Raw genomic sequence first — 27390 nt, forward strand, 5'->3', positions numbered from 1 at the left:
ATCATTCAACGAAACTCTTTTGTATTAGGTAACACAAATTTATCCTATACATATGGTGAGAATCTCCTTTGTCAAATAAGCATATTGTGAGAATATTAATATCAAATTATAATAATAAAGAATGTTTAATGCATACCCAAACTGTTTTAATGGCCCTGTTTTGTTTTTTGCGGTTTTGTTAGTCTTGTTCGTTTATTTTGTTAGTGTTGCTTGAGTACAATCACCACTAATGGATATTAACTTTTGACTAGAGGTAATTTCTGAATGAAACACTCATTATGCTTCATTGATAAGCATTGGTGAATCATCCTTTTGGTTCATATGCTTTGTTTGATGAAACACACTTATTTCATGGAGAAGCATTGATTGATACTCTTCTCTATAATTATGCTAAGGGACATTCCATCCCATTCTCTAATATTTTTCTAATTTCTTTCTTTAAGAACTTCTCTTGTTCTTGTTCATTAACTTTCAATATTTTCAAAGTTATTAATCCATTGTAATACTTGTCTTTGCTATTGCAATCACCTTTGTGCTATGAAATTATTATGTAGACTGTATCTCATTGTGAATTTCATCATCATCCTAAACACCTTTATGGTAGAAATATCACAATAGGAAAGTGCTAAACACCTTCTACAAATATCAAGTTTCCGGGTGACTACAATTCATTATCATAACCATATCTTCATTATTACTTGGTGAATTAGAAGTGTTCAAGGCCATTAACAAAGGGATTACAAATAGTGTAGATTTCCATCTTGTAATATATTTATAATATAATATTATTGTAATATTTTCTACACCAAACCCACTTTAGCTAAAAGCAAATCAATGGATTATCTTTCTTAAAGGATTTTAAAGAGCCAATTCAACGCTTGACGACAAAGTATTGGTGTAGGATGGTGGCATGGTTGTTGGAAAATGTGAGGTGAAAAGGGTGTGGTGGAGATCGATGAGGGTGGCGTTGGCGGTGAATCTGTTGTATTTACCGGACCGTAGTGGTGGCGAGATAAAGCTGAGGGTTGGTGGTGGTGTTAGATGGAATTGACGGTGACTGGTGCAGGTGGTGGCGATTCAAACAATGACTATTCGTGGACGGTGGTATTTGTTGGTTGGAAAGTGGCTCATGGAGTCATGGTGAGAGTGAGATTGGGTTGAGAGAATGGGTCTGAGGGAGGAGGAGAATAGATATTTCCCAAATATTTAGACCGATATCGGTAACAATCTTTATTTCTCCCAAGTAAGGGGAAGTGTAACCCTATTTTTCATAACAAACACCAAGTAAAGGTACCTTTATTTGAATCCGTTACTTTTTTCGGATAAAAACCCAGTAACAATCCCTTAGATGTGTCAACCATAAAAGGTACTAAAATAGTTAGTATTTTTTACATGCAAACATAATCATGTGCAACCTTGGAAAATACTTGCTATTATTAGGTTGTTGCAAACGGAGTAAAATAGTATGAATCAAGTTTATACATGACTTTCACATAAAGCAGTGATTGTTGATTCAATTCTTGATTTCTAAGTACGAGTTTAAGTACACCTTATTTTAGTAGTTTTAGGGGTCTTTTGGTACGGAGGATAAAAAGAAATAAAATGGAAAGGGTTAAGTAAAGGAAATTACATTGAATTAATAAGTGTTAAACATATTGATTGTTTGGTACTAATATGATAAGAGAAACACTAAGGTGATTTTCATTTCTTCATGTTACTCTCTGAAAATGAGTGAATCAAAACAAGGATATTTGTTAACTAACCCAAAGAAATGGATTGAGTTAGATTTTTTTTATACCAAATACAAGCAGCGCATATTAACTCGTCTTACAATTTATACCAAAGGAGCCCTTAAACAACTTTTTAGCTTTTGAATAATTATAATATCAACTGTTTAGTCAAGTTGCATGTGTAAGAATGAGGGAGATGACAAATTGCTCGTATAATATTGGTTGTTTCCCTTTATAGTTGGACAACCTCAATATTTCCAGTCTTTTCTATTTAAATTCAAATTTAAAAAGGATAAAGTATTTCTATCAATTAGTAAAATATATATTTTAATATTTAAATTTTATTTAGCTCACTACTTAATTTTAACATTAATAACTCGGTTAATTACTAGCTATATACTATTAAATAATTCCATATTTATATTTAATGCTTAAAATTGTTATAACGAATTTTAAAACTAATACAATTCAAAATAAAATGATGACGAGTTCATTTTAGATATAAAACAACCAGAGACAAAGCTATCTATAGCGAAGGTTGATCCTCCACGATTCACCTTTAAAATTTGTGAAATTGTATTGAGACATTTAGCACAAATTATTTACATTTTACAATAGATTGTATAGCTTTTATTAAAAATACTAAAAGAAAAATTATCAAAAATAATTCAACTTTTTACTCATCCGCCGCGAATAAACTCATATTTAAAATTAAATTAACTAATAATCCAATATTTGTTATGTATTTACTCACAGCGTATCCAGTGATCTAAACCATCATCTCCTCCCAATAGGTAAGATTATTTATAGCGAAAAAATTAAATATTAAATTATTTTCGACAATTTTTTCTCAAATACAAAATTATTCAAATATTCAAAGGTTCTTTGAATTCTTGAACCATTCAACTCAATTCCATATTTGATGTTAATATCAAAACTTATCAACCCACTCTCGCAAGTCATTTAGAGTCCTAACTTTACCTGTAACACCCCGGCCCCTCGGACCGCTGGTGACTACTCATGAAGACTGTAGACTGGCCCCACAAACCAACACAAGTCTTTCCGGCGGACTTTGGCCTCACTTGTGCGCACCCGGGAAAACTTCCCAGGAGATCACCCATCCTAAGATTGCTCCCCACCAAGCACGCTTAACTGTGGAGTTCTTAGCAAATGGGCTCCCTAGAAAAGAAGATGCACCTTGTTGATATGAGTAGTCTATCAATCCTTTTTCAAGTTAAATCTGGGATATTACATTACCTTTTATTAAACAATTATAAGGCACAATTCTAATGAGCTCATTTTACATATCCAATCTACCTTAAGACTTTTAGTGCTTGATGAGTTCATAATACAACGATACAAAAAAGTTGGTCTTCCTCATCTTTGGGTTTCTTTATTTTTTTTAAAAATCCCTTGCTATATCAATGTATCACTTATCAAATACACATTTTTTAAGTGTATTATTAGAAGGTGACCTCATTAACTAAATAATTAAATAAATATATATTATATAACTTTATTCATGATCTCATTTCTTTCTTTTTCCATATTGACGTGTTGGATTGATTGCTACTTCTTTTCGTACTTGAAGCGTCATCATATACTAAAAGGGGGTAAAGTAATTAAATTATGACTCACAAATCATATATACATATATATATATATATATATTGGAAATAAATGAAATTTCATATGAAAAGTTTTAAAAAAATCGCTAAAAAAAGTTAGGATATCGACTACATATTATTGACATTCCATTTTAATCGGAAATTCCGACTACATTGGCAACTAACAATCTGTCTAGTTGGAAACTAAATGACTAACTTTGCGACCAACTTAATAATGGTCGAAAATATTGTGGAAATAAAATAATATTTTATCGGTAGTCTCAAGGTATTCAAATAATATTTTATCGGTAGTCGCAAGGTACAAAATTACGTATGTTATTATTAACTATTATATTATAATTATACTTACTTCTAATTTGATTTTATAAAGGTAAAAGTAAAGGACGCTCCTAGTATTCCGCACAAGGCAGAGTCAGGATGGTGAATTCTTTTTTCCTAAAAGATGCGGACAAAGGAGTAAAGAGGATGCATGCGGTCAAAAATCCCCCTAACTAATACCTATGCCTAGCAAGGCTCGAATCTCAAACCTTATGCTTAACATACAAATGCTCAATCCATTGAATCACAAACGCTTTTTGATTCTAATTTGATTTTATATTATAATAAATTGATTCATTAAATATTATAATATCTGACTATTAAAGATTTTTGTTACTAATAATAACTTACTATTAGTGTATGACACCAAGTTCACCAGCATAAAGCAATATGCAGCATAACTACCGGAAGGTGGCAGTAAGCAAACCCAATCACAGCCAACAAAAGGTAAGAATATTTATATGAGATTGTACTAACATAGTAAAATTAACCATTAGGTAGTACAAAATTTGGTATGAAATCATATTGCACTTATATATTATTGACAATTATATAATTAATATCTCTGATATTGCCAAACCATCCTAGATGTTAGGGAGGTTGATAGATATAATTGGTTTTGTTATGATTTAGGACCTAATCTATTGAACCAACTTTCTTTCATTCATTGGGCCATTCCTCACATGATTTATGTTTTGTATCTTGCAAGTGTAATTATTTGCGCCTATTCTCATGCAAGTGAGACATCACCGGTAGGAGAATTAGAGATGTCCATTAATGAAGCAGTTGTTAAAAGTACGACCAAGTATAAGTATTTGAGATCGATCATTCAAAGGGATGGGAAGATTGACGGAAATGTTAATCATCGTATACATGCTGGTTAGCTCAAATGGCGAGCAGCCACCACAGTGCGATGTGATAGGAAATTCCCAAGCAAGTTAAAAGGAAATTCTATCGGGCGGCAATCAGACCTGCTCTACTATATGAGACCGAATATTGGCCTGTAAAAAAGATTTTTGAACATAAGATGGAAGTTACAGAAATGTGTATGCTAAGATGGATGTGTGGGCACACATTGATGGATCGAATTAGGAACCAAGAGTTTAGAGACAAACTAGGGGTAGCCCCTATTTCTGAAAAGATGCACGAAAATAGATTGAGGTCATTTGGACATGTGCAGAAAAAGACTTTCAACGCCCTTGTGAGAAGAGTAGAAAGCATTATAGTAGAGGGTAAGAGGAGTCGAGGAAGACTTAGGAAAACTTGGGATGAGCAAATAAAAATTGACTGTATGAGTTAAACCTCTTTAAGGACCTAACTAGGGATAGGGATAGTTAGAGACGCCATATCCATATTTTAGACTACTGACGTCCTCTTAGATTACCTTTTAGTATTTTGGCCTTCTTGCTTCTCTTGTTTCTTTATTATTAGTTTCTTTGTTTTCTTTTTCGTAGTTGGTTCTACTTACATTTAATTTATCTTTCCCATGTGGTATTAATGCAAGACTAGTGGTGTTTGAAACAAGACTTCAAGAGATTCCAACTATATATTACATGCCTAATTCCAACACCCGAGCAAGAAATGATGGTCTTTTCGCCAATCAAGAGCAAACGAAGAGTCGACATCTCTAAAAGCAATGAGTTGCCACTTTTTGTCCTGATTTATTTAATGAGTTTTTATTTGTTATTTTTTTGGGTATAGTTAATATAAATAAAGGAGTTAATTATATTACAATACATCTTGTTTTTATCTTAGAATTTTCCTTGTCCTAATTTTCTATTGTAAATCCTAAATTTTTTTAAACCTATAATTTACAATTGTGAATTAGTTTCTTATTCAATTCAATAATTCTGTTTCTTAATACATACATTCTTTATTCTTCGTTCTTTTTAGTGTAGTTTGGTTTTTACTATTAAATATAATCAAGTAAGTTTTCTTTATTTTATTATTCTTAATTCCTTTTAATTTCTTTATTTTATGTTAATTCTTTAATTAGTTCTTGATGTGTAGATTTATTTATTATCTATTTTATCATTCGTGTCAATGACCAAGTCAAAGTTATTAGATCTTGTATCTATGGTAAAGGGATTGATCTAAAATTAATTAAGGATTAAAATTGATTTGAAATGATTTATAGAATTGTGAACCCGTGATTATATTTGTGCTAAAAATATCTTGAATTAAATATTTTTATTAAACTAGTCAATAGAATGAAAGATCAAGATTAAGAGACTTAGGGATGGCAAGGGTATTGGATCCGACCCAGATCTCTGGATCCGTATTCGTTTTCACGGATCTGGGTCCTAAAAAATTGGAACCGTCGAATATGGATCCGTTTAAATTTCACGGGTTCGGATCCGGATCTCAGAAAAATGCCCAGACCCATGGATATGGAGGACCTGTTTTTAATTTTATATATATTAAATATACATCTTCACAAAAAACTAGCTTTTTCAGCTAATTTAAAAGCCAACAAAAAAACCAACATTTCTAGCTGATCAAACAAACCAACTAAAAAGGCCAACAGCCATCAACCAATTGCCAAATACTCTTACTGCTACTATGCTAAACTGATTTGGGGCTTTGGGCTATTTAAAAACCTAAGTGATTATTACTCTATCACTGACTCAGTGTACTACACTACTACTGTAGTTTATATTATAATTTGAATGTGATACATTATATTCATACTAGTATATCACTGACTCCTAAAGTCCTAATCCCCAATTCCCAAACAACAGTGCAATCACACAACAAATATCGCTGTGAAATTATAATGTTTTCAAGACAATTTTAAGTTCTATAATATTTTTTGGGTGATCGATTGTGAAATTATATATATTATTATCATTAGTCAATTAAATAGTTTATAGGAATCTCAACATGATCCAAAAATACAAAAAAAAAGAAAAAATAAGTCAAACCCGTTTTGGACCTGCATTCGGTACTGGATCCGAAGTATCCACAAATCCGGATATGGGTATTGCAAAACTTGACCCGCGAATCCGGGTCCGGATTTGGGTCCTGCTCTTGAAAACGGATCTGAATTCGGGTCCACCTGAACCCGATCCAGATCCGAATAAGAGTAATTTAGGTTTGAGATATATTTAGGTTAAATTCCAATTAACTCAACCAATATATCAAACATTTGAGGATTAAATTATTATGACCTTAAAATGATATAATAGAAGTTTGAGATAAATAAGATCATGTTTAATTAATTTAGGAATCTATGTTCTTTAAATAATGAAAACAACTGATATTCATTTCCGAATTGGGTGATTTTCGATATCCTTCTCCTTTAGTTATACATCTTACAAAAGTTTAAAGTTTTCAGCAGTCTTGAACACAACTATTCGCCATATATAATTTATTCTTTGTTGTCTATTTATCAGTATCATCAATGGTCTAAGTTTCTTGCTTTAGAGGATTACAAGAGGGGATAGTTGGATTATTAACCCTCTTTTTAGCTTATACAAGGTATTGAAATTCTAGTTGCTAGTGAAATAACATCCATTTTTTTAGAATATTGCTCCGTCTTATCTTGCGATTAATCCTATTTAATATTTGACACTATTTATTATTAATCATTTTTGATTTTTATTTTATTCTTACACTACTTAAAAACATGGAGCTTTTAGACGCTTCATTTTAGACACTTGAGCAACTGTCTGAAAAAACAGAGCCTTTAGACGCTTAATTTTGGACGGTTTAAAGAGTTAGAATTTAGTTCATTAAAAGCGTCAAAAAAATTAAAAAAAAAAAAAAGAAAAACAGGTGTAATACAAATTGAAATCCCGCTTATTCTAAAACCCAATTCCAAAATCCCGCTCTATTGTATTCATTCCAAAATCCCGCTCTATTGTATTCATTCCAAATCCCGCATTTTCTAAACCCTAACCCATGTTCTTCGTCTTCAACCACACCGTACCCTAACCGCCGTTCTTCTTCTTCAGCGACCCTTAACCCCGGTTCTTCTTCTTCTTCAGAACATATCATCACCGGCCGGCTACACTGAAGCAGGTGGGACGATTTGAGCTTGTTATATTTTGGACGATTGTTCTTCATCCCGCATTTTGTATTGTATTTTGGACGATTTTTCTTCATCCTCCATTATTGGCCATTGTTCTTCATCCTCTCACGAAATCAGTTGTTGTCCTCCAAATCAGTGTGGACGATTTGGGCTTCCAAAACGGTGTTGTATTTTGGACGAAATCAATTGTTCTTCATCCGGCAGCACTGATTATCTTCTAAATCAGTTAGGTATGGTGTTGTATTTTGGTTTTTTGTTTTTTTTTTGTTTTTTTTTTGTTTTTTGTTTTTTTGTTTTTTAATCTCTGTAAATATGTAGAGATTATGTTATTATTGATGAAATCATGTGACAATTTCTGCATCATAATTTCGTTTTGTTTCTTTTTGTTTCTTCAGAATTTCGTTTTTACCTTTTTGTTTCGTTTCTTGTGAATTTCTTGTAGCAGAATTTCTTTTTTTTTTTTGTGTGTTATTTCTGATTTATTTTTTTTCGTTTTCTTTCTTGTAATTTTCTATACCAGGTGTGAAATTGTGTTAGGGCCTTATACTTTTCTTGTAAATTTCTTGTAAATTATAGATTTTTCGTGTTAGGGCTTTCTATTTTAAGTGGTTCTAGAACTCGAGTGAGCTTCTCAAAGTTGATTCACACGAGCCGATTTCTAACGGATGAGCCGTTTATTATTTCTAGTCAAGCAACACAAGTTTTTTATGTTAAACATAAATCAAAAAATGGATAGAATTATGTAGTTGAAACTAAGCCCAGGGACTTGTTTGAAGTTTGATGAAATTAACTATTCATGTGTTTTTTTAGATACAATAATCTATTTGATCTCTCTTAGTGGTTGCTCTCCTATGTTATTTTTATTTGATCTTGTTTATATATTTTTACTTTGCTTTTAATTTAATTCCTTGTCTAATTTTAATTTATAATTATGACGCATTCTCATCTTTTCGTTGTCACTGCAGGTTTCATCATCGTGAAATCATGACCATTCAAAGTAAATCTACGAAGATCGATGTTGAAAATTATGTTCAAATCAAACAAGAGGCTAATGCAAAACAAGCTCATAATACTAATTTCGGACCTTTTCAACCCAAAAAGTCCATTACTACTCAGCACAAGATCTCTCTACTAGCCTGGTACCTACAGTTACCAAGAAACATGATCCCAAAGCTTTACTTCTTGATAAGAGGTCTATGTCTCGAACCTTCAAGACCTCAACTAATACTCCAGCACAAGATCCCGCTACTAACTTGGTACCTACGTTACCAAGAAACATAATCCCTAAGCTTTACCTCTTGATAAGAGGTTTATGTCTCGAACCTTCAAGACCTCAACTAATACTCCAGCACAAGATCCCGCTACTAGCTTGGCACCTCGAGTTACCAAGAAACATGATCCCAAAGACCAAGATGAGCCTTCAAAGAGCAAGGATGTTGTTGAAGAGACATGTAAGGAAAATGAAGATCCCAAAGAGAGCCTTCAAAGGAAATAGAGATAAAACTTCCTTGGAGAAGAAAACAAGTGTGGAAGCCAAGGGGTAATGTTCATTGGAAAGAAAATATAGATGTGGATCCAAATGAGGTTGTCCAAGTAAAAGGTATACATACTTGAATGATCATAATATGCATATTTGATACAAATTGTGTATTTATTATTAATTGTTTTTTTGATTGAGCAGAGATAACAGAGAATGAGCCTCCCAAATCAGGAATAATGGAGGGGACTTGTACTTGTTTATTTTCTGTCTGAATTGTCAACAGATGGAACCTTTTGTCCACTTGGAGCACAAAATTGGAAGCGTGTTGATGATCATTACAAGCAAAGATGCCAAGTGACAAGTCGTCCCCAAAAACCCCGACTCAACATTTCCCCTAAAGCTAACTCAACTTTATGTCCATTTCATTTTTGAGACTAAGATCCAAGCGACGATTCGTCACCTATTAAACGACGAGTCGTTGTTTTCTTCTGTTTTATAGTTTTGCGTTTTTCTTTAAGGCATTTATTTAGACTTGTAATACATTGTATATTGTCCTACTACTATACTTAGTATGTAGTACATATAATCTAGGTCTATATACTCTAAATGTTCAACAAACCTCCCCCATTTAGAGTATATCAGACCTCGTTCTTCTTTTACAAATTAAGTAAATAATCGTGTTTCATGCATCAACGCAAATGTCCCTGCGGATTGAATTAACGCTTAGTATAAAACTCTTCACAAGTGATCGAACTAGAATGATGTCCCTACAGATTGAATCAACTAGCCCATCCAACCACTAAAATGTTAAATACACATACAATCAATAACGCATAGTCATTTTTACCTTGACACATTATATATTGCCGTGTCAATATCTATTCATAAGTTTATCATAGTCGGATGCTAATCTTGACTACTTGAAGCGGCCAAAACTTCAAACATATATAGGTAGGTTCTCACTACATAAAATATATCTTCGTGATTGGATTTCACCAAGAGCTATTCAACCCTTGACCTTGAAAACTTTATTAGAAGACTACCTTGTCATCACGGTTCAAAGCAATTATGGGTCATTCATCCTTGTTGCTTTTAAAGTCTAAAAGGATTTTACCACATTGTTTATCCTCATTTTAATATTTTAATAATGCTTAAGGTTTCACATATCTTCCACTAACTTCATTTTTACATTTTTATATTCCTTATGGTTTCCAAATGTTTTCCACTAACTTTATAAAAATATTTTTTTACTAGTTGTGGTCTCCTTATTTTTTCCGCTTATTTTCTTTTAATATATTTTTAATATTTATGGTCTCAACGTTCTCAATCAAATTAATTATTCAATAAAATAATATATTTACAATTTAAAATATTTAATTTTTCTTAAATCTCATGAACATTTCTTGTAGGAACTTTACTAGAGAACAGAAGAAGTAATTCAAATTAATTTGGAAAAATGAAAATCTAAATAATCATTGGAATTCAACAACCCATAAGATGAAGCTTCTAACTTTCCCCAAATTTATTCAAATATATAAACAATCTTCAATTCATGTTTGTCTATCAAGTTTTCTCATCTAGAACCCACAAAATCTTAACACTATAGTTCAATCAATCCAAAATCCTTCTTTTTCGCCATGTCTCAGCATATCGTTCTATCTTCTGGAGGAGAAGAAACTAGTAACTGAATATCACTGTGAAGATTATATCAAACACAAGATCTTGTAGAAGATGAGGCTAATAAACCATCGGATAAAAATGGAAAAGGCAAATGAAAGACTTCAAGAGAGGTGAAGTTCCTAGTGGATTTGTGATCATTTTTTTGCAAGGAAATCTAAAAAAATATATGGCAATATTAGGACACCATATATGATACACCCAAATATAACTACATATTGTTTAAAAGCGCTCATATATCCGTCACATATAACTTAAGACTCACATACAGCTTAAAATCATATATAGCTTAAAATCAATCACATAGAGCTTAAAATTGATCACATAGTGCTTCATATTTAACTCTTCTATGCTTGTTTAATTAAATTAGAATAATTATCTATTAGTGAAAAAATCACATAGTAATAGTGATTACTTACACTTTAATAATGATTACATATGCCTTAAGAATGTACACATAGATGATAAAATGAAACATATAATGTAAACTTGCATCTACAAAACCAATCACATATATATTAAAACCAGTCACATATAGCTTGGACTCGTCCTATCAATGGGACGGTCCAAAACAAGAATTTATGAGTCAAATTAATGAGCATAAAAACTTGTATGCAACGGTTGCATGGGTGCCACCACCCATAAATGGGTCAAATAGTCCACGATCTAATTTTTTTTAAATACTTTTATACCAAATTTAAAATTTAAAAGATTAAATTGAAGACCTAAAAGGTCAAATCTAAGACTTAAAATACTTATTCCAAGACTTAAATTCGATTTGGTTTTAATTATTAAATTAGGTATTATAATATTGTTTTAAAGTAATTTCAATTTCAAGACTTAAAAGACCAAATCCAAGGCTAAAAGACTAATTTCAACGTTATCTTGAATTTTAACTTCTAAGTCTTAAATTTGGATTAAAAACGAAAAAATTGATATTATTAATCCAACCTTTCACTCATCCGCCGTGAATAATCCCACCTTTCGAGTATTTTTTGATAATCCAACCTTTGTCTTTAGTTTGCTATCAGCACACCCTTTTATTTTATAAAAATCCAACCTTTGCCCTTAGTTTGCTATTAACATACCCTATTAGTATGCTGACAACAAACTAAAAGGAAAGGTTGGAGTATTAAAAAATAATCCAAAGTTGGGATTATTCACAGTAAATAAATGAAAGGTTGAATTATTAATTTAAATTTTTCCTAACATAATTATATAAAAAAATTTAAACAAATATATTACAGGTTGGGCCTTTGTTGACGTTATTGCTTGGAATTGGCAATTTAATTGAAATTGGCTTTTGACATTTTAGATTGGGCGATTTAAAGTGAAAATTTGTAAAACGCAAGCTAAAAAAATATTAATTAAATAAACTAAGAATCAAACTATTTTCAAAAGAAAGACAAACTAGCTGTTCGCAGTTACTAACTGCGAACAGTTATTTTGTCTGTTATGGTTGTTCGCAGTTAGTAACTGTGAACAGATAGTTAATTTTTTTTTCCTTTATTTTTAAGTTGTTGTTTGTTGTATTTGCACTAGAGACATTATAATAAGTAATTACAAGTCGATATATCTTTAAGGCGGCATGATTTATCGCCGAAACTCCGATCATTTATAAGTCAAAGCTTGAAGGATATGATAAAGTAATTAAACATATATATACAATAAAAAATATATACAAATGTTTGAAATATAAAAATCAATTAATATATATATATATATATATATATATATATATATATATATATATATATATATATATATATATATATATATATATATATATATATATATATATATATATATATATATATATATATATATATATATATATATATATATATATATATATATATATATATATATATATATATATATATATATATATATATATGTATGTACATAGTTGATCCAAATGCACAAAAGTTAAACGTTAACGCTCACGAACCCTCATCTACCCTATCCAACTGAATTGGTCTCCTTCGCCTCCTACGATAGTAAGAGGCGTTCGGGTGTCGCTGTGACAGTGGAGGGGATTGGTACTGTGATGGGTGTGATGGCCCAGCCTGCGAGCTCCCCGTAACGTCAACAGGCTATGAATGATCCATCTCCTCCAAATGGTAGTCATAAGCAGGAGATGAGACGTGCGTACGGGCGGTAGTCGTTGAGGAATCTGCAGCGAATTTCTGTATGAAGTGCTGGAATTGCGAGCCGACGAGCATGCCATGGGCAATCTCCCTCACCGGCTCCTCGTGGCTATACCGCATCACGTCTGCCGCACCTTGTGCCTACAATTAATATTTAGTTAATGTAACATTATATTATTTAATTGGCAACTTAATCATATAAATGCAAATGAAGACTTACAATTTGGGTCATCGTAGGCGCAGCTGGTGCGTAATGTGATGCTTCGAAGATGGCACGTGGTGTCATCCATCGGCGCGTGATGGAGAGGAACCACGGCATGTAGTCTGGTGTAGTAGGTGCGTCATGAATATCGATTGGCGCACCTTGTGCCAGTAGCTCCATTCTAGCATCCCAACGAGCGATGTGACGCCAGTTGATATCCATCCAGTTTGCCCCAGCCTGATTTTTGCGCGAAATTAGGTGCAGCTGGGGTTCAGTGTCACAAGGCGGTGGAATGCCCTGTACCAACCCATATTGGCGCATTATGCGCTCTAGTAGATGTACTTCGACAATGTTGAAGCATATGAGTGGCACAGAAGCCCTCCACGCCCCTGAATGAATCCCCGAGTGTTCGGGTATAGCTGCGTAGGCTTCCGCTAGGTATGGGTCCCACAAAAACTAAAATACATGTTATGAAAAGGTAAGTGATATGTTGATTAAATTGTACTAATGTTAATGAGTACTGAAATGTTTACCTGGTTGGGTCGTAGCAGGTCTAACTGATCTCGGTAGAATCCTAGACCGCTACCGGTGTGCTTGCGCGTCTGGCGTGCAAAATTCCACCTGGAACCGTACGCAACATCTAGTGGGGGTTGTGGTGGAGGAGCAATATCACCACGACCAACGGTTCTGTAAGGTTGGCTAATAAGAATATGCTCCCACGCCCACAGCTAACGATCGCAAATGTAATTAGTATGTAATTAACCAAATGTGACTTAGAATTAAATGTTATTGTTATTACCTGTAATATGACTAGTGGTCCTGCAATCTCTTTGACGTTCTCATAGGCAGCACCACAAAGCCTCCTGTACAAGTATCCTGGGCTGCGGAGCCCCAGCTATACTCGGCGATGCGCTCCCACGGGTCGTCAAGTAAAGTTAAGTATAGGAGCTGTATTTGGTTGCTTGTTTTATCGGCAAACAACACAGCTCCTATAAAGTATAAGAGGTACGCCTTAGCGTACCTCGAAATGGTGGCCTCATTAGCATCTCCGGGGAGATGCGAGAAGGTCTGAACCAACCAAGTGCATCGCAAACCGCTCCCCTTGATCACTTCCGGTGGAGGGCGCTCTCCCAATATGCGATGCCCCATATCACGCCAGCCTGATAATTGGCGTTCGTCTGTACACACGACACGTCCCTCTATGGAAAGCCGCGTTAGTAAGGCTACATTAAGCAATGTGATGGTAGCCTCACCGAGAGGGAGATGAAATGTATGCGTCTCCTGACGCCATCTCTTTACCAATGTTGTGATAATGGCACGGTCAACTCTACCGTATGCAACGAGGTGAAAGTCGTATAACCTTGTTAGCTCTAAGTATGGGATGATCCTATCATCGATCACCCATGGAACGGAATCTGGATGCCTGGTGCCCAGTGTTTCCGCATCATTACTCTTATTTCCATCATCCCAAGGTCCCATCTCAGCAATTTCTCCTAAGTTAGCTATTGAATCAATAGGAACTTGATTTGTAGGGGGTTGAGAAAAAACACAAAATGCGGAAGAAACGGCGGGATTTACAGTTTCCTGAGTTAATATAGGCATAGGGGTAGGAGTAGTATTAGAAGCAACTACATTCCCTAATGGTACTTTTTCAACGTATAACTCCAAAGAGGGAATTTGGGTGGACTTTGAATGCTCCCACATCGCATCTATAGCCTCATCATCCTCAACAGGAAAGACAATAAATTCTCCACTCAAGGCATATTTAAAGCTTATATTTACGGTACTTCTAGTAGGGTCCAATCCAATCTTACAACATATAAAATGTCTAAAGTGGTTCAAATTCATGTTCGAATTGCAAGCAAACAACTTACGTCTTCCCCCAACATAATGAACTTTGCCATTATTTTCTCTAATACAACCATTCCAAACACATACTATAGTCACGCGAAATGATGTCATTTTCTACATTAATACAAAGAAAATCAACATCAATATCAACTCATGCCCATTCAAGTACATTATATTCATTTGAGTATAATCTTTTTTGGTCTAAAAATTATTCAAATCCATAACGTAGCTAAGTTCATACATATATAATACACATAAAATCCAAATAATAAATCAATACATAAGTTCACAAATAATATTTCTAAAACCAACATCAACATCAACATTTCTAATAATATTCAACTAATACAACAACATTACTTCAAAATCCAACATAAAGCTATAAAAACAATTAAAAATTACCTTCAACGTTTATGGATGATTAAGATTACTCTTGATTTAACAACTACAAACCTACATTTGAAAAAATAAACAAATTTGGTTAAAAACCTAAAAACCAAAATATACACCAAAAAAACACAAAAAAATTTACCTTTGAGCAAGCTAGAGTATCCCACACTAATTTTGAAGTGCCAAATTGAAAGAGGAATGCAAGATTTGATGGAATGAATCAATGGTTTTAGAGGGAGAATGTCGAATGAAGTTAGGGTTTTTGCGAAATGAATAAAATGCGAACAAAAGAAACTGACCTGCATTTTTGTAGAACAGGTCTGTTCGCATGTAAGACAAAATAGCTGTTCGCAGTTACTAACTGCGAACAGCTAGTTTGTTTTATATGCTGTTCGCAGTTAGTAACTGCGAACAGCTCTAAAGCACAGCTTTGGGGTTTTCAAGCTTACTTTTGGGATTTTTTTAAAACTTGATTTATTTAATTAAATTTTTTTTTCGCTCAAGTATTTCAAATTTTCATTTAAAGTTTGGTTTTGAGCGATTCAAAAAAGCTTATTGGGCTTGGCTAGTGGTGGTAGTCTCATACAAGAGGCGGGAGAACTGCTGATTAAATAGTTCAATATTTAGGTTAAATAGCTCAATAATAAAAACTTTTAACTTATGGGCTTCTTGTTTTAAAGTCGTCGCACAGTGAGACAGTCTCATATAAGATAGGACTCTATCTCAGCCTTATTGGGCTTAAGACTTTCTAACCCCATACTACAGCAAAACTTAGAGGCCCATAAAAATCTTCGTTTACTATTCCTCATATAAAAATCAATTACCATCGAGTTGTCCTGGTTTTTCAACCTCTCTCTCTAATTCGCAAGCATCCCCAAATTGCACAAAACTAGGGTTTTCAGATCATCTCGAAGAGAAAAAGATGGGGAAAATTCCAGTGAAGATGAAGGCAGTGCAATACGCATTATCACCATATCAGCAGAAAGTGATGCCAGGGTTATGGAAAGATTTGCCTGGAAAACTCACTCACAAGGTGACGGAAAATTGGATCAACGCTTCTCTTTTGCTCGTACCTCTTGTCGGAGTATACTCTTATGTTAATTGGTACCAGGAGAAGGAGAAATTGGAGCATCGCTACTAGTTTTTTTGAGGTTTTCTCGTTTGTTCTCTCTTTTTGATTATATTATCTGAGTCGGATGTTTCTATGCTCAGATCTTTTGTTCTATTTTGGAAGAAATTTCTACAAGCTGCTCTACTATTGGATCTGTATGGTTTTCGTGTGAATTTTAACAAGGTACACTTGTTTGTTTGGAACTAAGTTACAATAAATTGGAATTGATTATGTTTAACTATCTTATTTGTTGAAATAATTATGATAGTCCTGCATTTAATCGATATATTTTTTAGGTTTCTTCGCGTTCTCTATTTTGTATATATATCTGAGTTGAATGTTTCCATGCTCAGATGAATCAGATCTTTGGTTTTGGTTTGGAAGAAATTTGTAGCAGTTGTGACGATTTTCATGTGAATTTTAACAAGGTTCAAGTGTTTTGCATGAAGTTACAATAAATTTGGAACAATTATGATTCTTTTTTTTGTTTGAATAATTATGATAGCCCTGCAATTAATCGACGTGTTTTTATTTTGATTGTTGTGTTTTGGTTTTTGTTTTGTTGAATTGTACGAAGAACTCATGGTAAGCTTAGAATTTTAGCATTAGTTAGCCTTAAGCGGGTCTGGAAGGGTGTATTATTGTTGTTTCTGGGACTATCATAGAATGAACACAGCTGTAGAGGTAAATTGTAGACAATACCCAACTTACCCTTGTAGTGTATTATCATGTCTATTTTTCAGAAACACTCAACGTGTCATTAACGAGGGTAATGTGGTTGTTTAATAATATAAACTTACCATTTCCATTATGTATTGCAAGTAATTAAGAACATCTATTAATAGAAACTGTTTCATTAAATTAGGGTCGGAGGAAGTATGATATTAAAGAGTTACATGAGATGATGTATTGGTTGCTTGTTATACGAGTCATTAGAACCTTATTGTGAATGGTGAAATCTTGATTAGTGAAAGATTTGCATCTGTATAGAATGCTAGTATGTGCTGAGGAAATCTATAGTCATTCTCTTGAGCTATATTTGAAGACACATATGGAGTGAATATTACCTAGTCTAGTGCTCAACAATTCTTGTGAGTGCCTTCTAATTCCCTTTCGTCTGCTTTTAGACTATGATAAAATGGAAATGGAGCTATGATCATTCTTAGAAATTAACTTCCCTGTACCATTGAGTCAATTGATATAGTGTCTTTCTCTATTTTCACTCTTTCAACATTCCTTTCTTTTTTGGTTTAAGAAGTTGGATAGGTTTGTGTAACTGAATAAATCAGAAGTAGGACTTGGCTCATCTGAATTTTTGGATCTCCAAGTGTTCTTTAGCTGATGGATTGCAACTAATTTCAGACTTGGGGATTTCTGTACATTTTTTGCATGCCTTGTTGTGAAATAATTTATTTGTAGAGTAAAATGCATCCCTGTTTTTGGTACCTTAGGATAGCTACCCTATAGGCTATAGGCACCATTGAACTACCCTCATGGCAGCTCCATTATTTTGTTAGCTTTGTGTTAGTCCACTTAGTTTGCAAGTGTGACGCCCTTTATCCTTGCACTCTGAACTTGTAGATTAGTACATTTTAGCATTGCATTATGATCTAGTACTTTTTTTCTTGTTTCATTGATCATTAAAAATGCATTAAGTTGAGAATTGCTTTGATTTACAACTAATTAGCACAACCAAAGCTTTAATGCAGTAAATGGGGCTGGCTAGTGATTTTGAGTCACAATACCAACAATATTATTCCATAATTCCAATGCCATTTAGCGACTCCCACGTCCCAACTAAGTGGAATTTGATGGCTGGAAGTATGCAATTTTTTCTATCTAAAAACAAGACCCTTGATAGAAAATTACGTGCCCAACTTAACATATAAATAAGAAACTCACATTATTTATGATTCATTATAATTTAATTTTACAGAATTATAAATTTTTGGCTCCATGAAGAACGAGACATATTATTAAATTCAATCATAGACATATGTTTTTAGCAAAGTCTTTAAATTTCTAGAACTAGGTCAAATAGTCCTAGTTTGATAATTGACATGGCAATGTTACAAACAAGACCCCTATCACAAGAAAGAGTATGTTTATTTTGACCCAAGGCATAGTCAAATGTAAGGTTGCCTGTTAGAAGTCAAAATGTTATTTGGCCCTAGGTGGACTATATATTTCAATATTAATTTTAAATTTTACACAATTATTGGCAAGCAACAATTTTACCATTTCAATTTTTATACTTATGGATCTGCTGCAATTAATCAATTAATCAATAAAGTAAAGATTGAACATATTTCATTTGCATTGAATAAAGTTGCAATGAATTTGGATGGTTTTAAGTTAACTGTATGTGGATCTTTTGTTACTGAATGATCTCGCTGAAATAATTATGTATCTGCTGCAATTAATCAATAGATTTGTGTTTTAATTATTGCCTTAATGTTTAATTTTGTTTTGAGTCCTTGAATTTTTAATTAGCATATTATCTGTGATGTCATTGAAAGGTTGAGTTACATTTACTTTGTGATAATATATAAGAATCCAATGGAAAGTTTCGAACTTTAGGTCTTTGGATTGAATTCCAATAATTGGCAGCTCTATTTGTTGTTTGGTGCCTTCGTATGGACGTCAATGGGGTGATTGTCGTTGATCAAGGGTGAAAAAGCTTTTTAGTGTATATCACTCATGTAGTTTAGTGAATTTATTTATGAAGTGTGAACTCTCTTGCCTAGTAACCTCTGTATTCTGTAACTTCACGGAGTGTTATGAAGTTGATGTTGCATGCGAGTCAGTTTTTTTTTTTTTTTTTTTGAAATCTCGGGGAAGGAAATGTTTACAGGGCCTCAAGAACGTCAAAATGCCTTAGCTTGGCATGTGTGGCGTCATCGTTACAAGTGTGTTCTGTCTAGATTTGACATTAAGATTGATTAAGGTTGCAACCTTACTTTGCTAGTCTCTCTATATAAGTTTGTGAAGCAAGCTAGATACGCCATACGTCCATTGGTGTACCTCTCTTAGAAGAAGTCAAGTATTGGTATTAGAATTTCGTACTCTGTTGCTATTATATTGGATCTGTTGGGACTGACGAGGCTTGTACATGCCGCTTCCGCCTAGCAATTTTCAGAACTTAAAGATTATACGCTGATAGAGTGAAGAATACTTGAACATTTTAGTTTATTTATGAGTGCCTTGTTATCCGTTGATTTTGCTCTTATCCTCTATAGTATTGTAACTGGAGATTGTTCTGGAAATTAACATTCAGGAAGTGTGACAAATAATTCATTGGTGCTGTGTCTTTCTCTATCGATCTTCACTCTTTTTGCCTTTTCTTCGTTTTTGTTTTCAAGGTGCATATAGGTTCTTTCAGGCTTCAGCGATGAGATGGGGGTACTCCTGTATAATTTTTTACGTACTTTGCTTCGATATAATTGATTGATTCATGTGCATAGTATTATGCTGGGCCGTCCATGTTATCTCAGAAACTATCCGTTATATTGACTGTCTCACCTGAGTCTTAAAATCAGTCGCGGTATTTTAATTGGTATGTTTGGCTTTACCTTTAGTCAATACCATTCGAGACTCATTCTAGACTTGCTCTCTTTAACTATAACGTTTGCACTTATTTTTTTGTTATGGTTACCAATGGCTTGCCTCTGATTATGATGTTTGTCTTACTCAAATGCTGAGAATTCAGAGGGTTGGCTTGGCTATGGTTTTTCACAAGGCCACCTTTGTATGTTGTGGCAATAATATCAATGTTGATTATCATTTTGGCAAATTAGTTCAAGATCTAAGCACCTTAAAACGAGTATCACTTCATGTGTTAAAAGGTCAAGTGGTTATGGTTGTTTCATACCATCGTCAAATGTAGATATTTATGATTTACGGGTAGGCTAGAGAATCTCTACAGGCACATAGTAGAGAAAATAATCTCTTCTATATGGGGTTAGAATTGAATTTCTATTACAAGGGTAAAGGGGAAAACCATTAACTACCAGGTTGATCTAAAATTTTCTTTAACTTAGATATTAGTTTTTTGCATGTTCTTTGATAGTAGCATGCTTAAACCTCTCGCTTTAAAAAAATGAAATATAAAAATTTAATATTCTATGAGTGGTCTTTTTTGAGCTGAGAGAGTCACTCTGTCTCCTTTGATAATAGTGTTGCCTTTTTTCACTCTTTAATCCTTTATCGTAATCTTTTAGAAGCATGATAAGTTTGGTATGATGATATGAATAAATCTCATTTCAATCTTCAAATGATCTTGATCTCATTGCAAGCTAACTTGGATAAATATACAAGTGATTCATAATATCTCTTATCGACAGAAGATTATTAACGAATTTGGACTATCCAAATAGATTAATCTATTCTACAATAGAAAATGTGAAAAAAACTAAGAGCATTGTACAACTTTATTCCAAACATAGGCTCCGTAAAAACTTTATTTCCAAAATAAGCGTCCGTACATCCAAACTTAGGTTTGGTATAAGTCTTCTTCATTATTTCAGTTACTTCCTCATTCTAACCTACGAGATTAAGCGGTCAACTCCTTAAGTCGTTGTTACTAACAGCGACTTAGGCTTTTATTTAATTTTTTTTTTTATTTTCGCTGTTAGTAACAGCGACTTATACCAAGCCTAGGTTTGGATGTACGGACGCTTATTTTAGAAATAAAGTTTTCACGGAGCTTATTTTTGGAATAAAGTTGTTCAATGCTCTTATTTTTTTCAAATTTTCTTCTACAATAACACTAATGTCAAGGTCTAATTGTGTAAATTCAATCTAACCTAATCGTATAGGAATTTGTTCATTTTAAATTTGAGACTAACGATTTTACACATGAATAAATCTTCCAAAAACATGTATTTTTTCTGTTAAAAGAAGCACAATATTTTATGACAACCAAAAATCCTTCCAATTAGAACAAACGAAATACATTTGGTTTATATTTGTGTTCACCCTTCTACAAATGAGAGTTCAAGAACCAAAAACCTTAATACTTCACTCTTATTTCCTCTAACAAAACGGTTTATTATGAACATACAACATATAATTATTCCATTGATATTCACTAGCTCCCACCTAAGCGGGTTTGTAGGATCGGATGTGTGCAGTATTATCCTTGTTCTTTACAAAAAGAGATTTCTAGTTAATCTTTAGTAGCAAACATCATCTGCAACTTCACATAAATAAGAAGTGCAAATTCGCGTACAAACTTAATAGTTATCTTCAGAGCTCCAACAATGCTCATCTTTATGTCAAAAGTGCAACAATGTTAAGTCGAGCAGCCGTCTAAAACTCATGATTCTCTAATATCATGTTTAGCTGCTGCTTAATTCATGTCAATATCTTCTCTTTACTGCGATAAACCGAATCATGATACCTTAGCTCTTTGCATGATCAAGAATCTTTTCTTACTAAGGCCGTCCACCTGCTCACCGAGTTTAGCAAGATGATCAAACCGTCTTCTAGCAGATTCCGAGATCCCAATTTGCTTCCCCTTCTTCTCGGAATCACCAACTTCATTCTCACTCGAACTGCTCCTGTTGCTGCTACTACTTCCATCATCTGTTGTTGTCTTTATTATTTGTTTTAGTTTATCAACCACTTCGATCATGGTCGGCCTATCTTTGGAACCCTTCACTAAACAACTGTCTGCTAATTTTGCTATTCGTCGAGCTGCACTCAACGAATATTGGTCGCCCAAACGTGGATCCATTATCTTGGTGAACTTTTTGCTATCAGCAGGAAATTGTTTCACCCAGTCCAAAAGCTTTTGTTCGGGTTTTGGGAGGCTTCTTTCTAATGATCGTCTTCCAGTTAGAATTTCATACAATACAACCCCGAAAGTCCAAACATCACTCTTAGATGAAAGACGACCAGTTTCTATATAATCCGGAGCAGCATAGCCATGCGTGCCAACAACCTAAACGACGAAAACACATCAGTTCAATATAACAGATCCTAGTTTTTACCGATAAATTGTTATTTTTGCTGCTGATTATTATCTGTAATTAGTTAGTCCGGATGAATACTTACAGCAGTTGAAACATGACTACTTCCCGGAGTTGGACCTTCCCTAGCAAGCCCGAAATCTGACAACTTCGCCTTAAAATTCTCATCTAACAGCACATTTGACGTCTTGAAATCACGAAATATCACCTACAGTAACAAGCAAATGTCGAAAGTACAAGATTTACTAACTCTACATTACAAAACAAGAAAGGACTAGCGTGAAATAAACTCAATAAGTGTTGAGTAGTTTACTATACGCATTTGTTAAACCGTAAGAGAAGGCAGGACGGATTATTCATACCTGCACTTCTAAATCTTCATGTAAGTAAGCTAATCCTCGAGCAGCTCCGAGAATGATCTGCATTCTTTTTTCCCAAGGAAGAGCCGAGTAAGACTTCTTGAAAAGGTGATCTTCCAAACTTCCGTTGGGCATGTATTCATACACGAGTAATCTCTGTATCCCTCGCTCACCATCCACCGCACAATATCCTATGAGTTTGACGAGATTAGGGTGTTCCACAACGCCGAGGAATTGAACTTCGGCTAACCATTGTTTATGACCCTACAAGGCAAGATAACAGATTATATAGATGAATTGTATTGAAACATTTTTAACATATTCCTACAAGCAATAGGTCAGCCAAGGACATAAAATTCTACTAAAACATAAGGGAATAATTAGCAGTTTACTCATGTTAGAGCAACAAGAAACTTGCAATGTAGGGGATCATGAGCCAAAAATAAGCTTATGAGGGTTTCTAAGACATTACTAAGTTTATAGTAGCTGAAAATGGATCTACTTCTAAATGGCCCAGGGACATTGGCTTGATAACTTAAACACAAATTCTTGTATGAGACGGTCTCACAAAGAGACACGCCTCATCTTCTTGATTTGAGGTCGCCGAGAGACGGTCTCTCAGAAGAATAGCTCTTACGTAAATAACTTATCTTGGAGCTATAACCATCAGCTTAAATTTTTATTGTAACTCCAAGATTTGTTATATAATCTATCATGTTTACGTTGTCTTCACCTGAAAAACCCTGATAAGTTTGCTAATTTAAACTTTTTCACCCTTATTACTAATAGAGGTGTTCAAAACAGACACGACTTTGACATTTACCTGACCTTGTATAACTGAACTCGACATTGACCCAACTTCAAAAACAGATTTAAAATGATGTAAAAACCAAATTTGACACAAGATTTGATTTTGACCTGACTCGAAACACCTGACCCAAAACTGATCTGATGACCATAAGCACCTTGATTTACTAGCCATCAACTGAACAAATTAGCCTTTTGGAATTCAGAACTTGTTCTGAAACTTCAAAACTTTTCAAAGTAAACATATTAGGTAAGCATGTTGTTGTCCTTGTCCCAAGCAATATAAGAGCAACTACCAAAATATCCAAGAAAAGAATTATTCAAAGAGAGTAAATGTACTCATTTATTGGAATACCCAAAAAGGCAAAACTTCAAAATTTTATGATTCACCAATCACATTGACAAAGTTAGCATTCCTAAAAAATTAGATATACAAGCAAAAACTACTCAAAAGTCAAAACTCCCAACAAAAATATCAAAAGTCTTAATCTAATAAGAAGTCTTAATCTCAAAAGATAAAAGTTCGACTCCATGATTATTGGATGATAATGAGGATAAAAGATCGACTCCATGATTATTGGATGATAATGAGCTATACCGAGTTGATTGTAACAAATCAAACGTTCAACATGCTCTTTTATCCGGACATGGGACCACCAAACAGCGTAGGGCGAATCTATGCTCGTCAATGATATCAACAGACAATAATCAATTTATGTATAAAATCATGTACCTAAATATATCAATATATGTGCTACTTAAGTTGGTAAGAATTTGCTATATGCCAGCACTGACTCGGGTTTAAATCTCATTAAGCTCATTTCATTAAATATTCACCTGATTTTGTCCTAACTCCGTCCGAGCATGGTTGTTAATGCTCCAACCTATAAACATATTATCTTTTATCTAAAGAACTTAAAACCATTTTTATCTTAAGAACTTGAAACCATTTTTCTAAAAGAATATTGTCAAATTTGAAACGTTAAAACTTATTGGAAAATTTACTCAGAATAATCAACCTATTCACGATTTTCCTACAATAATCCCAACTATCGATTTTGTCCTAACTCCGTCCGAGCATGGTTGTTAATGCTCCAACCTATAAACATATTATCTTTTATCTAAAGAACTTAAAACCATTTTTATCTTAAGAACTTGAAACCATTTTTCTAAAAGAATATTGTCAAATTTGAAACGTTAAAACTTATTGGAAAATTTACCCAGAATAATCAACCTATTCACGATTTTCCTACAATAATCCCAACTATCGATTAACCATGAATAATTCCAACTATTGACTCACTTAACCTGTGCTGTTGTTGCTCTTGTTTTTACCGGTGCAACAGGTAATTTTTTGGCATTTAGTCAATAGTTGAGATTATTGTAGGAAAATCGTAAATAGGGTGGATTAGTGGTAAATTTTCCATTTTTTAAAATATTTATCTTTTTTTTAATATTCAAAATGACTTGCTACAATAGGTAGCAGGTCACCCGGGTGTACCCAAGGCAAAGACCCTCCTAAGTTCGGATTATTCATGGTTAATCGATAGTTGAGATTATTGTAGGAAAATCGTGAATAGGTTGGATTATTCTGGATAAATTTTCCAAACTTAAAAAACATAAAAAAATCAAATGAAATGATCATATACCTGAAATCCATCTTTATTAAGCTTCTTAATAGCAACCAATGTAGGGTCACCTTCTCCATCAACAGCCTTAATTTTACCTTGATAAACACAACCAAATCCACCTTCACCAATCTTCAATTTCCTACTAAAATCATTAGTAGCAATCCTAAGCTCTGTATATGTAAAAACCCTCAAATTACTACCCTTTTCTTCATACAAATCACAAATCCCACGTCGATTAAACTCTGACCCAGTTGATTTCAACACTCCCCCGCTTGAACCAGAAACAGAATCATCAGATTTGCTTACTGGGTTCCTCAATTGAGGGGCTGATTTGTGGGCCCTTGAACGAGCTTTCTCTTTTAAGTAATAAAAACACTTCATTTCTTCTATCAGATATTTTCTCAAACACTTTTTAAATGATGATATATTCAACTCTTTGTTCTTTTCATCCTACAGAAATTTTCAATTTCAAATGTAGTTTGCTGACTTTCTTTTTTTTTTTATATATATATATAATGAATAAAAAAAGGTTCTAGAAAATACCCTTTTATCTAGGAAAAAAAACCCATTTGAAAGATGTAAACTTTGGTAAGAATTTTAAAAGATAGATATGTGTATGAATGAAGCAAAACAAGTATGACAAGTTTTATACTAAAAAGATGAAATCTTTTTTGAGTAAAAACTGAAAGGATGTTGAATAATCTAAGGAATTGAATTGAAGAATATGAAGAAGAAAGACATGAATTGGATTATAGGTAGTTGAATATTGCGGGAAAAGGAGTAAGAGTTGACAAGAGATAAATATAGCAGTAGAAAGAAGAAGAAGACGACAGAAATGGTGGGGTTAGCCGTTGGTGACAGCAAATTGAAATGAATTCCGGGGAAAGTTGACGTGTGTTTGTTGAGTTTTGAAAGAAATTGCCTCTTCTTTGTAGTCTTGTTCAAAGGGTTGTGTTTGAACTTTGAATTTATAATGTTAAGGAATTAATTGAAGTCTTGGGATCAAATATTCAACTTGTATTATTAATTCTCTTTTGCTTGGACTTTTCCCTAATAGATTGCAACAATATAATATTGTAGGTAAAGTTGGAGTTAGACTCAGTATCTTATAGAAGTCAGAGAGAAAGATAGCGGATAGATCATACACATGCCCCTCTAAGAAAAGGATAAGGAGAAATGCGTGTATTCAATTTACCCCCAAAATGACATGGCATGCATATTAAAAAAAAGAAACGGACCATAAGAATAAATTAAAGTGATAAGACCATAACCCAAAAGAGATATCTATCAAAGTTAGAGAGACGGACTAGGTAGAAAGTGTTGCAATATCTTAGAACAAAAAAAGTATATTCTTGTGATACTAGCTCAATTCTCATCACTTATAGAAAAAGAAATTCTTAGCTTTTGCTTGTAATGGTTGTTTGGATTTCGTTATACTTGGAATTAAAAAAACTAAAAAAAATGTGTGCATTATTTTAATTTGTATGTTGTATAATTTTTAAATTTTACATTTAATTAAGGAGTAAAAATTATGGAATTGTTGTTATAAAGTTATGTATCTATACAAATCTAATGAGATTCTCACTTCACTTGTTTTTTCTCAAGTATTAATCACTCTCAGAGGTTAAAATTTTTTTGTATATAATAGAATAAATCAAAAAAAATACATAAAATTTTATACAATTAAGTGTTTTTGGCTTAATTGATAAAATCTTGAGAAAACCATTTTACATTATAGAAGTTCAATTCAAAATAAATTATTTTAATTTAAAATTTACAAGTTCAAAACTCCCAAAATAGATGATCTTTGGAGAAAATTCTCCTTTATTCCAATTCAAGAGCTTAGACATATCCTCTTATGATTTTCCACTTATAGCATAGCATTTTCCATAGATTTACTCATTCCTTTTGGTGAAATGCTTCATCAATCATTCCCTTCCCCCTTCCCCCTTCCTTAAATTTGATTGTCAATTTCTTGCACCATCATCTTCTCCCAATCAATTTTTCTTGTCCACACATTTGTTCCATAGTTATATTAATTAAATTAGACA

At 33.3% G+C, this 27390-nt stretch overlaps 2 protein-coding genes and 1 long non-coding RNA gene across 4 annotated transcripts; 2 read left to right on the plus strand and 1 right to left on the minus strand.

Moving 5' to 3' along the window:
* Nucleotides 1–7503: 7503 nt before the first annotated feature.
* LOC130810326 (uncharacterized) lies at nt 7504–9861 on the plus strand. Its single transcript, XR_009041030.1, has 3 exons — nt 7504–7939; nt 8675–9309; nt 9391–9861. It is a non-coding gene; the product is annotated as an uncharacterized LOC130810326 (long non-coding RNA).
* Nucleotides 9862–16287: 6426 nt separating this feature from the next.
* Nucleotides 16288–16811, plus strand: LOC130810327 (cytochrome b-c1 complex subunit 8-like). Its single transcript, XM_057676337.1, has one exon. It carries the CDS (start codon nt 16382–16384, stop codon nt 16598–16600), a length of 219 nt encoding a protein of 72 aa, XP_057532320.1. The 5' UTR covers nt 16288–16381; the 3' UTR covers nt 16601–16811.
* A 4667-nt stretch (nt 16812–21478) lies between these two features.
* Nucleotides 21479–26279, minus strand: LOC130810329 (probable serine/threonine-protein kinase PBL19). 2 transcript variants are annotated; one of them, XM_057676343.1, is made up of 4 exons: nt 24546–24739; nt 22905–23165; nt 22628–22750; nt 21479–22514 (listed from the first exon to the last, which is right to left on the minus strand). In XM_057676343.1, exons 1-4 carry the CDS (start codon nt 24600–24602, stop codon nt 21963–21965), a joined length of 993 nt encoding a protein of 330 aa, XP_057532326.1. In that variant the 5' UTR covers nt 24603–24739; the 3' UTR covers nt 21479–21962. The 2 variants fall into 2 exon arrangements, with proteins under 2 accessions (XP_057532326.1, XP_057532325.1); XM_057676342.1 differs by lacking the exon at nt 24546–24739 and adding an exon at nt 25358–26279 and having other exon boundaries at nt 21481–22514.
* Nucleotides 26280–27390: the final 1111 nt, after the last annotated feature.

This window comes from Amaranthus tricolor, chromosome 4 (assembly GCF_026212465.1).
Source record: "Amaranthus tricolor cultivar Red isolate AtriRed21 chromosome 4, ASM2621246v1, whole genome shotgun sequence".
In the NCBI taxonomy this organism is placed as follows: domain Eukaryota; kingdom Viridiplantae; phylum Streptophyta; class Magnoliopsida; order Caryophyllales; family Amaranthaceae; genus Amaranthus; species Amaranthus tricolor.

Coding starts and splice junctions, on each gene's coding strand:
- LOC130810329 (XM_057676342.1), bottom strand. CDS start 25,720: ATGAAGTGTTTTTATTACTTAAAAGAGAAAGCTCGTTCAAGGGCCCAC. Junction 23,166..25,357: donor TTAATAAAGATGGATTTCAG/GTATATGATCAT, acceptor CTTGCCTTGTAG/GGTCATAAACAATGGTTAGC. Junction 22,515..22,627: donor GTAGTCATGTTTCAACTGCT/GTAAGTATTCAT, acceptor TTCGTCGTTTAG/GTTGTTGGCACGCATGGCTA.
- LOC130810327 (XM_057676337.1), top strand. CDS start 16,382: ATGGGGAAAATTCCAGTGAAGATGAAGGCAGTGCAATACGCATTATCA.